Below are 17336 nucleotides of genomic sequence, written 5' to 3'. Positions count from 1 at the left end.
CTCCTCCCACCCCACACCCCTGGAAACCAATATCCGTTCCCCAGAACCGCCAGCCCTATCCAATCTGCGAGGCCGATCAGGGAGCCTGAACCCCAACAAAAGCCCCCACCCCCCGGGGAACCAAGATGCGTTCCCCAAACCGCCGCCCCGGTCCAATCTGCCAGTCGGATCAGGGAGCCTGAACCCCAATAGATGTCCCGCGCCCTGGGGTTCCGAGACACTGGACCGCCCACCGCCGCCGCCACTGCCTCAGCCTCCGTCGTAGTCTAAGGAGCCAGGCCGACCAGGTCGCCTGAAGCCCCAAAAAGCTCCTCCCCCATGGGACTCGAGAGCCGTGCCCGCCCACCGCCGTCGCTGCCGCCGCCGTCATCGTCCAAGCAGCCAGACCGACCAAGGCGCCTTAACCCTAGCAAAACCCAGCCACCAGAAGACCCGAGACTCGGGACCGCCCACCGCCGCCGCCCCCGCCGCCGCCGCCGCCGCCCCACTCCTTCATCAAACAGGAGCCAAGCTGGGGCGGCGCGGAGCCGCACGAGGAGCAGTGTCTGAGCGCCTTCACTGTCCACTTCTCCGGCCAGTTCACCGGCACAGCCGGAGCCTGCCGCTACGGACCCTTCGGTCCTCCTCCGCCCAGCCAGGCGTCCTCTGGTCAGGCTAGGATGTTCCCCAGCGCGCCCTACCTGCCCAGCTGCCTCGAGAGCCAGCCCGCTATTCGCAACCAGGGTAAGTAGGTCGGGGAGCGCCCCCTACACGCGGGGCGGTGGCGCCGGGGCTCTCGCCACGCGCCGCCCTCCTCTCTCCCAGCCCTTCCCTAACCTTAGCCGGCTGCCTCCCCAAGGGCCGTGAGAGTAGCGGAGGCGGCGGCTGGGGAGAGAAACGGCTGGCCGGGGAGAGGGAGTGCATGCGGGCATCGGCTCCCAACATGGTCCACGGCCGAGCAGAGCAGAGCGCCCGACTGTTCGCTTGACCCGGGAGGCCATCTGGGAGCCCCTGGTGTCCGGGAGAGTCCGGGACTGAGAGTTCCCATGGGAAGGGGGAGACGGGACCGGTGCACCACCTGACTCTGCCTCGGCAAGAGGTTTTGTTGCTCAAGGCACCACCAGGTTGTCACCGGGCACTGGTCTTTTTAGATGTCTAGATAGCCTGTGGATTTGGAGTGGGACCAGCGCGGGGTAAGCAGCTTGTACTGTTTCCTCCACGCCAAAATGTCCCGGAGTACCAACAGCCCTTATACGGCGTTGGCACACACTAGGCGCACAATAAGTGTCACGGAGCTCTACAATGAGTAAACGAACGGGCCAGTAACAGATAGCTTTCCGGAACCATGCCGTGACCGCGTAAGCTCCCGCGCATGCTAGTACAGAAGTGGGTCGATGCTGGGTTTCACTCAGGTGGCAGCCACGCAGGCTACGGGGATGGAAGAGAACCCGGTTTATTCGACTCCAAGGTATGCGGGGCCAGATTCTACCGCAGCCCGCGGAATGAGGCCCGAGCATCGGCCTTCCTTCCAGCGTGCCTTGGGCACCCGTCGTCCTGTAAACGCGGGGCTTGCTTTGGGGACGGTTTTTGCATAACCTGGGGGTTGGCAGAAGGACAGGTTTATCTGCCGTCTTCAGTCAGTGTCCAACGAGGGACCTCGGCCGGTTGTTTCCTAATCCTTTGCTGGCGCCCGCACATCTCTCTTTTGCCGGGACCAAAGCGGAGCCGGTCGTGCCGAGCCCCTGTAGTTTGTCCTCTCCGTTTAGTGTCATTGGATTTCTGCGCTGTTGAAAGCCTAAATCGATTCGGTTTGATTCGACATTTTAGGAAACGCTTTATTAACACAACGGGAGATGCTTTTCCTGGAGCAGAACTTTACGCGGGCCTAGGGACTGGGATGTTTCAGGTCTCCGTGCGACGGGAGAAGCAGAGTGTGTACTCTTTGCAGGAGGTACTCGGGCTCCCACCGTCCGCACCTTCTAAACGCCTGTCTCGAGGCGGTTCCTACCGTAGCCCAGCTGGGACCACCTGGCCCACCCCAAGCCTGGCGAAACCGAAACCTTCCTTTTGGTCGGGGGAATGTGGGATCGGTATCCGGCGGAGGAACCTCAAGCAGACGGAAGGAGTCCCTCCGCTCTAGGTCTTTCCTTATTGAAATTAGTGATTTGTACTCGAGGGGTGTTGGAACGGCTTAGTGTCCATCGCAGAGGCTCGTGATATCGGATCGTGCCACCTCAATTTAGCAGACTGGTGTTACTTTTGGCAAATCTCCAGGTCTCAGTTTATCATCTGTAAGAGGAGAGCTGTGGTAGGCAGCCTGGAAGTTGGATCCAGCCTGAAGCTAATGCCCGAGACGCGGGAGCCCAAATACTGAACGTGGCAGCCCACCTAAACACCATCGGGTCAGGCAGGTGTATAACGTGAGTGAGCCTGTGTATGGATATACGCCACTGGAGAGGCCTGAGAAGTTACCTAATCTAAGCCCCTGGGGCAATATTAATGTGCCATAATCTTTTATTTGAGTCTATCTAGGGTCGGCCGGGATTTTTGAACATGGACTCTTTTTGCTTCGATTTGGACCCTTGTGTCCTGTCTTCTGCAAGGCAGTTCTGGTGCCTGGGACCCCATCAACCCAGTCTGGGGAGCGGGACTGTGGGCTTTGTTGTCAGCGGGCACTACACTTCTGAGAAAAATCTGGATTCCTCCCAAGTAGACAAGCCCGGCTGGAGCAGAGAGAAGGGCTTGGGGGCTGGGGACCAGGACTAGCAGGTGAATGAGCCCTTCCTATCCCCCGGGAAAAGCCCAAACTCAGTCACAGCCTGGAAGCGGGTTCCTGTCTGCGTGCTTAGGTTTTCTCTTGCAATAAAAACATAAGTGGGTTGATCACGCCCAGCCCTTGGGCTCACTTGGCAGCTCACTTGGCATGGAGATTCTGGATTTATTATTTTGATTTGAGGGGTTCCTGAGGCTCCTCCGGGAATGCAAGGCCTGGCCCGAGGCTTGGGCTGGGGGAAGCAAGGGCATGTCAGTTCTTTCCCGAGGATGTGGGAATGTCCATCAGTGCCAAGGCCAAAGGGAAGGGCAACTCTGGCGCCCACTTACAGTCACCCTCTCCCCTCTCAAAAAGCTTCACAACCTCCTTCATTTTTTCCTTTTTCTTAAATATTGTAGCTGGCATTCTAATTTACTAAATATTAATTTAGCAAACATCAAGTGCCAATATTATTCTGTGCCAGGCACTAGGGATTGAATATTCAGACCATTAATGGCCCCAAGAACCTTTGCAAGAAGCTTACAGCCTGACAGTGGAGCCACTTATTTTTGGATGAGGAAATCAAGGCTCTAAGAAATTAGGTGTGCAAGAGGTCTCTCAGTTTGTGGCTGAGCTGAGACTTGAACCCAGGCCATTTAAGGCTATTTCTACCTCCTTTTCCAGGGATCTTGGCCCCACTGTTGAGATGGATTTTCTCTGGCCCGCTGGATGGTCACCAAACTCATTGTAGGTTGGAGGATTTGTCAGGGCAGAAGTGGGGTGAAGGGGTAGCCCCAGACTAAATGCCGGGCTTAGGGAGGAAAAAAGGTTGCTTGCCAGCCAGTCCTGATCCCCAGCCTCGCTGGTGAGCAGAACCCTAGCGAAGGATCAGGCTTTGGGATCACCAGGCCACCCTAGGGTCACGTGGGGAGGCCAGCTCCGCCCGAGGGCCAAAGGCGCCCCCCTTCGGTCATATACGAGGGGGGATTTCGTTGGGGGACAATTTCCCGTATACCGCCGCAGCTGCAGAGTCATCATTTTCGGCCTTCCGAGCACCTTCCTGGCCGAGCCTGCTGTCCATTCTACCCCTCTACCCCTCGGGGTCCGGCCGGGTCAGGCGGTTCCCGGGCTCCTCCGCAGCCGCGGGCGGGGGAGGGAGGCTCAGAGCGTGTCTCGCCTCTCTGCGCGGTCAAGGTTGCGCTCCCCTCCCAGGCCCGGACTAACCGTGGGAAAGGCGCTACCTTGGTCGCTAGAGCCTCTCCCTCCAAGGCCTGTACAAGGAGCCTTTGAACACGCTGATCCTCCCCGCCGGCAGCTGTCCCTCCCCTGGCCCCCGCCCCCGCACTCCGCGCCAGGCCCAGCGCGGGGCCGGGGACAGCGCGCTCTAATCAGTCCCGCGTTCGATAAGCTTCTAATTAAAAGAGTCCTCCCTCCGCACCGCAGGTGCTTTCACCACTGCCCCTCCCGGGGAACCTGAGGGAGGGGTTTCGAGGCCGGCCCCTGACCACTGAGGTCTGTGTGTCTGTCCCGTCTGAGAAGGGGTCTTGGGAGCCTCGCGGGGTACCCACATCCTTGGGCCCGAGCTCTGGGGCGCGGAGCCGACGGGGCCGGTGCGGGAGCTGTGGCCCGGGACCCGCGGTCCTCGCCACGCACGAGCGGGTCTCCGAGGACTGCGCGGTGCCCTGGGCCACTGCCCGATCATCGGCTCAGGAATGGAGTAGGGTTTGTCTAGGGAAAATTTGTCGATTCTGTTTCTCTTTCTCTTTATTTAAAAAAATGTCCTTTCAGAAATTCGGCCTTCCCCTTGTTCAAAAGTGGATGCACGGAGCCAAACTTCGTTTGTAAGCTATCCGTAGGTCTCAAACGGGGCCAGGCCTCCCTCCCAAAAGGAAATCCCTGGAAGCCCAAGCGGTGCTCACCCACGCCTGAGCTAACGGGGCGGGGGTTATCTTTGCCCATTTAGCAGGCGAGAAATGAAGGCCCTCAGGGGTCATGCAGATGATAAAAGCTGGTGGCTTTTAAAATCATCAACCTGTGGCCCTGAGCTGTGCGTGAGACTTAATTAAGCGTGACCTATATGACCGGCTAATGACGATTTCCTCTCTTGCACCCACTCTGACACACCACCCTCTGGGTCGTGCCTCCATTGCCCCAGAGTGGGCGATCGAAGCTCATTTTTTGTTTTGGGGGTGTGTCGATGTGTATGTGTTTCAAGATGGGGGTAATGACCTCTTTTTTCTGTCCTGGGGAGTCTTCCCAGACACTTGTTGCAGAACCTTGATGATACAGGAGCAAGGTAGGAGCCATTTGTCCCATGTCACTCCCAAGAATTTTGTGGGGTTTGGAGACCCAGCACAGCTGCTGGGCCAGGAGGAACTGAAAGTGGCGGTGTGGCCCTGCAGGAAGCCGATGTGACATTCGGCACCTCTCATTTGCCACTGGGCCTGGATCTCAGGCCACAGACCCCGAAGCTTAAGGCTTAAGAGTGGAGGAAACCCCACTCTTGGGTTCAGGTACCCAGGATTGATCTTTAGCCAGAGAATATTTTTTCCCCAGAGGCGGCAGCAGTTTTCCAGAAGCTCATGAGGTACATGGTTAAAGCAATTTACTAGTAATAATCATAAAAGACTATCTTTTTCAACCGAGACACTACATTCCTTTTCTCATCTTCGGAAAGATGGGGAAGAACACGAATGATACTGCCCTCGGTTTCTCCATAGGGAAACTGAGGCAGAGGGCCACGTGCACTGCCATGGAGGGAAAAGGGGATACAATGTCAGATACACTCTAAGAGAAACCGGTTTTCCGGCTTGGGAAGCGAGGAAGTCGGTTCCCGCAGCAGTGGTCAGGGTCGAACCCGTGGGCACCAGGTGGGTCTGAGAGGGAGAGGAGGAGGGAGCAGCGTCGAGGCCTGCGGGTCCAACTGGAAGGGCCCCTTCTTTTCCCCCTCACCATCTTTCCTGAGGGCCTCGGGTGTCGTGGGGTCGGGTCGTGCAGCCCCAGACCGATAACATTTCTCGGTAATTACTCTCCCCATTTAGAGTCTAGGCAGTTTAACTGGCTCCAAGTAATTAATGAAAGTTGGTGCGCGGGCCCTTGATTTACAGCTCGGAGTCAGCCTCGGGTCACCTTTGCAGATTCATTTCATTCGCCCGCGCTGCCCCTGAGCGAAAGCCGCAGTGTTTGTTTTTTGGGGAGAACAACTTTCTCCACCGAAGGGGTGACGGTCTTTCTACTTAACTTGCCAGGAGTTCGGCGCAGAAGCGGCCGACACAGTAGAAGACGGAAGCATAAATAAATTGGAAATCAGCGGGAGGTCAGGGTTTTAGTTGAGAAAGGATGGGGAGCCTGTCCCGCAATCACACCCTTGGGCTTGGGCCCGGCTTCGCCCCTCAAATCCTGGGGGCCGGTGAGACGGCATTATCCTCCGCTGGGGATCCGAATGCGGGGGTCAGGCCCCATCCCCCGCCTGGATTCTGGTTTAGACCCACCGTCCCTGTGTCCCCGAGAGCCCCACTGACGCTGTGCTACTCTCCACCGCAGGATACAGCACGGTCACCTTCGACGGGACGCCCGGCTACGGCCACACGCCCTCCCACCACGCGGCTCAGTTCTCCAACCACTCCTTCAAGCACGAGGACCCCATGGGTCAGCAGGGCTCGCTGGGTAAGCGGGCGGGAATGATGCGGGTCTTTCTCCCTCCTTCCAGGCTGCTACTCTTCCCCCCATGCCCCAGGAATTTCTAACCCGCAGCAAACTGGGGAAGGGAGAAGAGGACATCTAAAGGGACCTTAGAAGTAACTAGTCCAATTTCTTTTTATTTAAAAGATTGAGTGTTCTTCCATCCCGAGTACGGTACAAGTCTACGAACGTTCCGAGGGCCTTTAAGGTGCACCACGAGGTGACAGCTAGGGAAACGTCAAGTGAGAAGCGTAGCTCCTTACGATCTGGACGGCCTCGCTCTGCACGCCCCGGCCTCCGGGCCCCAGTGCCCCCAGCCCCTGCCCGCGCCGTCGCACCCCTGAGCCTTCGGGTCGCGCTCACTGCTGTCCTTGGCTTTCTCGGCAGGCGAGCAGCAGTACTCCGTACCGCCCCCGGTCTACAGCTGCCACACCCCCACCGACAGCTGCACTGGCAGCCAGGCCCTGCTGCTGAGGACGCCCTACAGCAGGTAGGAAGGCGCTGGGCACCGTGTGTGGGTTCCCAGGACCTGGCAGAGGACGCGGGAACGTCCGACGCGGGCTGCGCACGAACTGCTGGCGTGCAGGGTCCTGGGAGCACAGGACGCCTTTACCGCTCCGGGCTACTTGTAAAGCAAATTCAAACAGATCCTGCTTGTCTCCCGGTGGTTCTTATTTTGAATATAAATGAATATAAATGTTTGCAGCTGAAGAAAGAGCATTTCGAGAAGTTACTTTTTGAAAGGTCTTTGCTGGGAGGCCGTTAGCTTCATGGGGACCGAAGCTGCCACACGGAGTTCACTCCCACTCCGTTCTTCTCACTGCTCAAACCCCTCCTCGCCCTCTGGCCACAAGAGCCAGCCTACTTCGAGGGTGCGGACCCTCAGCCACTGCCTTCTCCCCACCCCGACCCCCCAGAGTGTCGGCCCGCAGCTGCGCTCTGTGGGCGTCGCTCCCGGCACCCCGGCTCCGCGCTGGGGCGGGTCCCCGGCCCGTGTGCGTGCGGGACAGTGGTCGGGTGGCAGCGGGGCTCTGCCGGGAGACTGCTCCTGCCCCCTTCCCCTGTTCGCGGGAAGCGAAAGACCAGCTTCTTTGCCCTTCAGGCTTTCCCCCCGTCCCTTCCTTTTCTCGCCTCTCGCTCCACCCTCCACCTTCTCTCCCCCAAATTTATTCTTCAACTTTGGGTGAACTTGGCCCGCGTCCCGCGTCTCCGATAGCGTTGCTTGGTAACTGTGGCGCACACACCGGCCGCGCCGCGCTGGAAGGTGGGGCGGGGGCGGGGAAGTGGCCCCGAGCGCCTCTGCGGCCGGTGTGGGCGCGCATTACCTCATCCCTGCCCCCTCCGCCCGGTGCTGCGGGGATCCTGACACCGACTGCCCCAACCCCATCGCCAGCCTCCCGCCCCTCCGCGCGGGGTCCCGGGGCTGACGTCAAGGGAAGGAGGCAGTGAGGTAATGAAGGAAGGAAAAGCGTCTGCCCTGGGAGATTGGGTGGAGGAATGGCCGCGCCGGGGGGACCTCCAGTCCTGTAGGCGGAGGAGGGGCGCCAGTCCTCACTCCGGAGTTTGCAGCGGCGCATCCCAATTCCCGGCTGCGCTCTTGAGATTGAGTCTCACATCCGGGGCTCTCCTTCCCGGGAGTTTCTAGAAGGTGCAGGGCGGCGCCTCTTCTATTTCTGAGGCCTGAGGCGCGCAGACTTTGGAAACCTTTCCTTTTGATCTGAAGATCAGGTGTGTCTAATGGGGTCTTGGATTCCGCATCCCTTTGGGGGACAGGGGGAGAAAGCCCAAAGAAATGCCTGCAGGTTGCACAGGTAGAGGTAGGATCGTCACACCTTCCCGTCCTCCTTTTTCTCCCTCCCTAGCTAGAAACCAATTCTGTTCTGGCACTGTAGGCCCAGCGTTCTGCCCTAAGCCAGCCATCTCAGGGCCTCTCCTCGGTGGGTCAAGTCATTGGAATAGGTGCCAGATTCGCACCCATTCTCTGCTGTGAACCCCCTCCCCTAGCAGAACCGTGGCAGAGGGACCATGGCCATCTTTTCTGAACAGCTTATCTTGTCCATTGCCAGGGTGTCATTACTGTTATTTTAGTAGCCATCAGTTGGAATGGTGCCCGCGGAGTGATATTGGCCCACCCCTCCCTCTTTGGCTTCTTGTGGACTCACCTGGTGTCTCACCCCAGGCCAGAGAAAGACCTTGATGTGGGAGTGGGCACTGTTGAGAAGGCCAGGATACCTCCTTGGGAATTGCAGACTGGGAGGCATAGCAGGCTGGTGCAGTCCTGAGGCACAGCTACACATGCACAACCCTGTCCCCCTCTCTCCCAAGCTTAGACTTACCCAGAGGGACACTAGGAAGGAGACCCTCAGAGGGGCTGAGCAGCTGAGAAAGAGAAGTCTGGGATAAATTGATCACAACCACTGGTTGAATAGCAGTTCTCCAAACAGAGTCCCTGTGGTGGGTTTTGACTTAGGGTTAAATTTGTTGCTATGGAAGTGGTAAGAGTCACTCAGATTGCATTCTGTATGTCAAATGTTTACGTTTTCCAGATTCCAGCTGGCCACCAAATGAAACAATTTTGTCAAATTCATCTCTCAGAAATTTTGGCTTATACATAACGTTGTTCTTTCTATGTAATTCTGGAACTTTCTTCAATCCTGTTGTTTTAACATGAATCTCATAAAAATACCATTTTCCTCTGTTACAGAAAATTTCCTTAGTAACAATCTCAAAAAAGAATTTTTGATCCCTGTAGAAAGAGTGTTTGCTCCCTTGAAGTCTGTACTCTCTGAGTCTTTGAAGCTCCGTTCACCCTAAATTCACATTGCTAATCACTTTTCTAAGCTTATATACCTTCCCTGAAGTAATGATGAATGGGCAGGTGTAGGGATGTTTCAAAATTGGGTCTATGCACCAACATTACTGCAGTTATATTGTTTCCTTCTTTCCTACTCCTAAAAAAGTTTGAAAGGGAATTAAATGCTTTTGTAAATGCAGTGTTTGAAAAAGCATAGAAAATAGGACTAAACTTTAATTGCTCTATGGCTTAATATTTGGACTTTCAGATATTCAGTGGTATTTCTCCTGGTTCCTGGTTCCATTCCTTTTTCTGTCTAAAATTGGGACCTTCTGCTAAAAGCTTACTTGTATTTTGTTTGCTTTCTTACATTTGACCCCCTGTGGCAGACTGTCCAGCTTCTTTTACCCTCCCAACCCCCTCCTAAAGCTTTTGTCTCCCTAGTCTTGGGATCTATTTCCCTTTCAGCCTGGGATAAAGGTAGTGGTACATATCAGACATGAAATAAACAGTGTACAATGTGAGTTTGCTTTGAAGAAACTCTCAAAATTCCAGTTCTTCCTTGTCCCTTTGCACAGTTCCCTCCTCTCAGGTAACAGATCTGAGGCATTGCTGCACACATTTGTGTGTGAATAGGAACAGCAGTGAGTAGAAAATGTCCCCATCAACTTATGGGAAGTGATAAGAGGTGGTTTTCCTCCACTCCCTATGTTGAAGGTAGATAGAGTTTTGTCTAAAGGCCACTAAGGCTTCTGAAACTAGATGTTGGCCCTTATGGAGCCTAGTAATCATGGCTGGATGAAAGTGAGTCCCTGTAACATCATAACAAGTATTTATTGCGTGCTGAGTATGTGCTGCTGGGCACTATGCTAAGTGCTTTACTCATTTCACTCATTTAATCTTTCTTACCATATGAGGTAAGTATTATAGTCTTCATTTTACCAATGAGAAAATAAGTTCAGAGACTTGAAATAACTTGCCCAAGGTCACACAGCAAGTAAGAATCAGAACCAGGATTTGATCCTCAGTTTGTCTGACTTGAAAGCCCATCTGTTCTCTGAATTACTGAGAGATTCCAGGCCACTTTGTGTTCCTCGCCTGAATTATTCCCATTGTGCAGTCCATGCCCACATTTTTGCTGATAATTAATAAGAGCAAGTGTTTATATATAGACTTACTACTTGACAAGTACCATTGTACGCACTTTGCAAGTATTGACTTATTTAATCCACATAATGGCTCTTGGAGGTAGGCAATAGATTATCACCCTCATTTCACAGAGGAAGAATCTAAGGCTGTGAGAGATGAATTTCCCTAGTGTGCCACAGTAAGGGACAGAACTGGTGTTCACAGTCACATAGTGATGCTCCAGAATCCATCCTCCTACCCACTGTACCCTGCTCCCTCTCCAGATGGGTAAGTGCCATTCTCTTTCTGAAGGTGGCATCTGTCCTCAGTTTCACTAGAAGATGGTTATTTTTCACAGTTGTGGAAGAAGTCCCATTACCCATTCATTTTAACCATAGCGTTCAATAGAAAGTTCTTAGAGATTTGCAGGCAATATTTTCCTGGTGAATAAAGCAAGTCCAACCTCAGTAAGCACAATTTCCCTGCAACGGCTACCTAGAAAAGGCAGCTAGCTGGGCCTTCTCTGCCCTCTTCCCCAAGTCCCCTCTGCCTCTCCTGCTTAGTGACTTAGCAGACCCCAGTCCCTGACTGTGCTTGTTTCATGGCTTGATCCTCACAGCTACATTGAAAAGTTCTGTGCGCTATGTTTAAAAAATATTCCCATGCACATGGATTTAAAAAAAATTTTTTTTGGACCTTCTGGTCTTTCCCCTTTCTTTTTGCTCTTTCATTAGGTTTCCTTATCCTCCTTTAGCAACTGTGCTACCAGGTTAAATAATGATATTTCTCTTTGCTTATTCTCCTTTTGCCTCTTAGCAGGTAAAACTACTCTACCTCTGGAGGCAGTATTGCTGGTTTAAATATTTTTAATTGAATGTTGGTGATTCACAAATGGTGACAGTGAAGCCTGTTTCCAGTAGATCGTCTTTCACGTGAGGGAAACCTCAGCAGCCGTAATATTTCTGGAGAGTCTTGGGATCCACAAGTCAGGGAGAGGTGCAAGATCCAAATTTGGGTTGGCCTTCAACATAGACGTACATCTGATGACAGCCCAGGCCCAAGAAAATAAAATCATAATTAATAATCTCTTTTCACTTGTGTGCCTATGTACATTTTAGGCAGTATTTTTACTTAGTACAATTCTAAGATTTGTTTTCCACATTGGTAGGCAGAAGGCATAAAGTCTGAAATGGTTTCCAGACTGGTGGACAGTGTTATCGAAGCCATAGTCTTGAATTGAACTCGTCTCCAGGGAGGGGGAAAAATCTAGTTCCAAATATTTCTGTAACTTTTGTGCTGACCAAGTGTTTATGAATAGAATATTGAATCTCCAGTGGGCTTTTCTTTGGTTAGCTGGTGAGCTTGAGAGAAATTACAATACCAAGAGAGTGACTGTGAGATAATTATTCACCGGGGCCTGCTGGGCAGCAGTTTCTGGGCAGGCAGCCTCCAAGGCGCCTCGGAGGGAAGAGCGTAGGAAAAAGGCCTCATGGAGGTCTGACTGCAGCTTCCATGCATGAGCATTGGTTAACAGGTAGAGGTAAACCCAGAGCTATAACAGCAAAAGCTGAAAAGGTCATGAATTCTGATCACAGATGCCCGTTTGCCATGCTTTTTACTTGTTTGGCTTTTTTTTTTTTTTTTTTTTTTTTTTTAAATCCTGTCGTGGAAAACTTTACTTCTACCAAGATGTTACTTTGCCACCTGGCAACCAGGTGCCAGAGGTAACTCTGATCCCAACCAGGTTAGATGGTTTCATTCCAGTGGTGACATGAAGTTTTCTTCCTTGTTCTGATGAATATAGCAAACACACTTAAAGATGAAAATGTACAAGAGTACTTCAAAAAGTTTGTGGAAAAATAGAATTAAAAGATAATACGAATCTTTCCATGAACTTTTTGAAGTACCCTCGTCCTTGAAGCACACACATGCATTGGAAGAGTGGAAGAGTTCTAGTCTAGATAACAGCTGAGTTATTTTTTTCTATCTTTCGTTCTTTCTTCCTTTCTTTTTGTGCAGAGGTCAAGAACTCAGTAATACTGTGGTTCAGGCCAAAACAAACTCTATATGATCTACTACCGATTTCCTTTTAAGTTCCCCTTTTTGCTAGGACTGACTTCCTTTTATTTTACTTCAACTTGCATTCATCCCAGTTATAGAAGTTTCTTTCCTCTCTCCCTTGCCTCTGACTTCAAACATTTCTTATATAGGAAACAAGTGACTTGTTTTTTTTTTTTTTTTTTTTTTAAGATCTACTTGAAAAAATATAAAGGACACTGTGACTTTTGGAGTATATTTTGGCAGCCTGCAATTTCAGAGCTTTTTTTTTTTTTTTTTTTTTTTTTTTAAGATCTACTTGAAAAAATATAAAGGACACTGTGACTTTTGGAGTATATTTTGGCAGCCTGCAATTTCAGAGTTCACTTCCGAACAGGCAGTTAGACGGTTGGAGCTGAAATGCCTACGTGACCACTGTGGTCGCTGTGAGCCAAACCACCTGCTTATCTGATCTCTTCTGGGAATGAGGTGGTTGACACCTATGGTGGTTTTTTAACAATTAGAGGCTTCATTTGCTGGAGGTCTTATATCCCTTGAATGGTGCTGCCTCTTTCCATGGGCTTGCAAGATGAGAGCTGAGTGTTGACTGATCGCTCAGAGAGATCAGAGCCTGAGCATGCTTGGGCCCAGTGTTTTTAACTCAAGTTCACATTTTGTCCTCTCCCCAGCAGCAGTTACTGTCATTGCTGTCATTGACTTCCAGTTGAAAGGTAGTGCCAGCCAGGCTGACTGACTGAGCTGCTGAGGAGCCCCAGCCAGCAGCAGGCAGGATGTGGTTACAACTGTGCTCTGATCCTATCTCTGGCCTCAGGAAACCTATTAGTAGCTTGGGGATTTTCTGAGGGTCCTTCTCTCCCATCCGCTCTCCCCACCTCTTCTCCCCGTCTGAGGGTTTGCTGGCTGAGCTATCAGGACAACTAAAATCAGAAAGCGGGGGCTCCTGCTGGGATCTTGGCAAACTACTCTTAGGTAGCTGAAGAGGATGTATGGGGCTTCTTGCATCAGTGCAACCTTCTGGAAACAGGGTAGGTCACAATGCTCCCTTGAGCATGTTCTCTTTCACTTCCTACAGACTCTTGTTTGTATTATTATTATTATTGTTGTTATGATATAAATGGTAGTGAGAAGATGAGGCTCAGAGCCAACTAATGCCAGGATACCTTCAAAGGGGCAGAGCAGGGTGGGAGTGGAGGTGAGGGCATCTGTCAGGCATGGCAGCATTAGGCACCTCTCTGAGCCCCCATCCTCATATGATAAATGGGGACCATAATTATACCTATCTCACAAAGTTGTGACCACTATCGAGAATGTGTGAAAGTGCTGTGCCAAATTTGATAGGTTTTAAAAAATTTAAATAGTTTATATGTATTGTCTTCAAAGGGCCATTATTTGTGTTAACCTGACATGAGCCTCACAATATCCCTGTCAATTTAGACTGAGATTAATAGTCCCATTTGACAGATGAGAAAACTGAGGCGTGGAGAGCTGAACTGATTTGCTTAAGGTCCCCAAATTTATAGAGTAGTGCTGTCCAATAAAAACAAAATACAAGCCATACATGTGATTTGTAATTTGCCAGTAACCACATTAAAAAAATAAGAAACAGTGAGATTAATTCTTAAATATTGTATTTAACCCAATATAGCCAAAATCTTATCATTTCAATGTATGGCACTAACCATATTTTAAGTGTTCAATAGCCACATATGGCCAGTGGCTACCATATTAGACAGTGTAGTATAGAGGATTTATTAAGCATCCACTAGGAAGATACATAGACCCTGTATTTGAGAGAGTTTGCTTTCTGGGGGCCAAGGAAATGCCCTTAAAATTTTTTTCTCTTTGGGGTACTTTCTTATAGAAACCATTAGGAATCAACTGGACTATTCTTTAAGTCTGTGAGAAAATTCCTAAATTATAAAGTTAGATATTTGGGATTCATTTATCCTTGTGCATAAACTTCTATCCCTCATCTTGTTTCTCAGTCCTCTTGGAAATTATGATTTTCTTCATTTTACGTAAGGTTGAAATAATTTCAGAAAGATCCCACATCCCAACAGGGCCTATGAAAATTGTCAACGAGGGCTGAGTGATTTCAGTTGGTGAACAATTTTTTAAAAATTAGTGACAAAAATATAGAGCTGCCTGGGGACTACAATGCCTGTTGGCTGAGATTAATGGCAAGATTAATAAATGGATTGCCTGATGAAAAGGTGCAGGAGAACAAAAACCAGTAGAGAGATTGTGGAGGAGGCTGCTTATTAATGAACTGTCAGCCCAAAGAAAGTTCAAGAAACTCTCCTGTGGTAAATGCAGCAGGCTGGCACTTCTAATAAAAGTTGGGGTCCTTCAGGAATTAATTACACCGGCCTTACAGCAAGAATTTGTGGAATTGCGAAACATAGTGGCACAGACCAGCACGGGCCGCTTCTGCAAGTGGGGAAGCTGCAGGAGAAACTAACCGTTTTTTTTTTTTTTTTCATTGATATGTAGGATATTGTAGTAGCATAATAGCTAGTCAGACCTGGGGATGAATGATGGGGTCCAGATATACACTGACTAATGAAACTACACATACTTTGAGTTTGAAGTCACTTCACTTTTCATATGCAAAATTCCCTGCTGGAATCTGATTTCCTCCTTATCCTGTGTACCTGCCACTAAGGAGTTCCAAATAATTTTCAGAGTGATTCTATGACAGTCAGATAGACTCTACCATGATTTACAAAGCTGTGCCAAGAGAGAGCACAGTATTCATTTATTCTGAGTTGCTGTAATTTCCCTTACCCTTCCACAAGTTCCCTGTTTGGTTGGCCTGAGAAAACCATCTCTGAAATAAAATTTGGTGTTGCCTCTTCCTTATGAAGCAACCAAAAGAATGCCAAGGCAAGACAGAGATTGTCCAGGATTTGCTATCTAATATAATGCATTAGATCTCTTCTTTCATTTCTGCCAAGAAGGTAGTGTGAAAATTTTCTTCTGTAATGTGTTTAGACCAGGGTTCCTGGACAAATCACTCATCTCTTGGGTCTCAAATTTCATAATTAACCATTTCAGTTCAGGCCTAAATTTAGTCCTTAAACAGCTTGGTAATTTGGAAGATTTCTGGTAATTGATTTGTGTGCTAGTTTTCTAAAAATGAGAGAAATATAGAGGGGAGAGAACAGCTTTTCGCTGGTTTACTTGGTCGTATGTTTTCTCCTTTGGGGTCTTAATGTAAGTGATTGGCCACTGTTTTTCCTTACAGAACCTTACAGAAGTGGGTTGAGCTTGTTTATTCCTCTCCATTTGACTTGTACCAGGACTATAAAATTTACAGAGAATGATTCCTTCAGCTGTGCCTAGAGTTTATCATCATCTTTCTTTGGCCTGTCACATCTTTGGGTATTAGATCATCCATCACCCATCCCTCTTTGACTTTTCAGACCCTTGTAATCCACATGATACTTATCCTTTTGATTAAAACAACTTAATGGCCTTTTCACGAATAATTAATCTGCTGTCTTTTTACTTTCAGCTCCAGGCTTTTAACTTTAATGTTGAGTTATCCAGCCTGTGTTGCCTTTCAAAGTTTCACTCCCTTTTAGCCTTTTCCCCTCCAAGGTTTAATACCTCTTTAGAAACTTCAATGTTTGCTATACTAAAAAGTTTTTTAAAGGCTTCCAAATTACTCTCACATCCTTTCGGCTGTGTGTGAAGTGAATAACTGTGCAGAGATCAGTGGGATGAAATGAAAATCGTTTCAGACTTGCATATTCTGTCATTCTGGAAAACGTGGAGGCTTGCACTGTAAAGAAAAGATAAAACTACATTGCTTTTGAAGAAATAATTGCATATGTCTTTGTGCTTATGTGTTTCTAACTCTAAATGTTTTCCTAACAGTGACAATTTATACCAAATGACCTCCCAGCTTGAATGCATGACCTGGAATCAGATGAACTTAGGAGCCACCTTAAAGGGGTAAGGTCTTTTCTAAACCACTGCCCTTCAATAGGAACTTACACCTGTTTGTACCATATTAAAAGTTTTTATAACTTATGAAGAGAGTACAGTTTTAGAAGAATGGGTGTTGCTTTCTGTAGCATAAAGATGTTTCCCTCCCTCCTCATGTTGGTGGATTGTGTTCAGTATTAAATTTTCAAAAATATAAATAGGGGACTTTTTGTATGGACAAGGAGTTGGTAATATTGGGAATGATATTAATATGGTCTTCCCTTGTCGAATGTTTTAGAATTCTTCAAAGTTGTGTCTGTGCAACCTCACGTAATGTGTATGTTTTGCTGGTGATGCCACAGATTTAACCATTACACTATCTTTTCAAGAAATGTTTTGGATGTACAAAGTCCAGGATCCAAATTCACATTTGTGTGATGATGATTTGGACAATCCAAAGTCAGATGTGCTCATACCTGCTTGCACCTACAGGTTTTGTTTCCACATGATACACACAACCACAATAGAGAGAATACAGCCATCAAACATAGGTACAGGCTACTCTTTGCACCTAAAAATGAGAAAAGGAAGGCAGGTGGGACTTGCTTTCAACAGTAAAATAACTCACTTTTAGCTTTCTAACAAGTCTAAGGAGATGAGTAGGTTATAACACTCACGAAGTGCCTGTGATGTATCAGGTGCTCTTCTAGGTCACCCCGTCTTATCTCCCTAACAACTTTATGAGGTCTCGATACTGTCACCTTGTTTTCCAGATGAGTCAATCAAGCTCAGAGAGTTAAGTAACTTCCCAAGTTCACGTCCTAAGTGGTAGAGCTGGGATTCCAAGCCCAGATGTCACTCCAAAGCCCAGGCTCTTTCTAGCCTCTCTATGGTGGTGCATTTCACCACACCCTTTATCCCAGTGGGCTTGGAGACTTGGTTCAGTACTCTTGGCTAGAAGCTAGCTTCACATCTCTGGATTCTTCTCATTGGATTCTGGGACCTGGGGGG

The 17336-nt window shown here is 49.4% G+C and overlaps 1 protein-coding gene across 1 annotated transcript in view; it reads left to right on the top strand.

Annotated features, from left to right (window-relative positions):
* The first annotated feature begins 192 nt into the window (after positions 1-192).
* Positions 193-17336, top strand: part of WT1 (Wilms tumor 1) — a 43311-nt gene continuing 26167 nt past the window's right edge. The window contains exons 1-5 of the mRNA XM_008567954.1: positions 193-261; positions 411-723; positions 6275-6397; positions 6800-6902; positions 16275-16352. Of these exons, the coding sequence (XP_008566176.1) occupies positions 193-261; positions 411-723; positions 6275-6397; positions 6800-6902; positions 16275-16352 (686 nt within the window). The remainder of the gene's footprint in view (positions 262-410; positions 724-6274; positions 6398-6799; positions 6903-16274; positions 16353-17336) is intronic.

This window comes from Galeopterus variegatus, unplaced genomic scaffold, assembly GCF_000696425.1.
Source record: "Galeopterus variegatus unplaced genomic scaffold, G_variegatus-3.0.2 Scaffold359, whole genome shotgun sequence".
NCBI lineage: Eukaryota > Metazoa > Chordata > Mammalia > Dermoptera > Cynocephalidae > Galeopterus > Galeopterus variegatus.
Note: the sequence above shows the minus strand (reverse complement) of the source record. Positions and strands in the feature narration are given on the sequence as shown.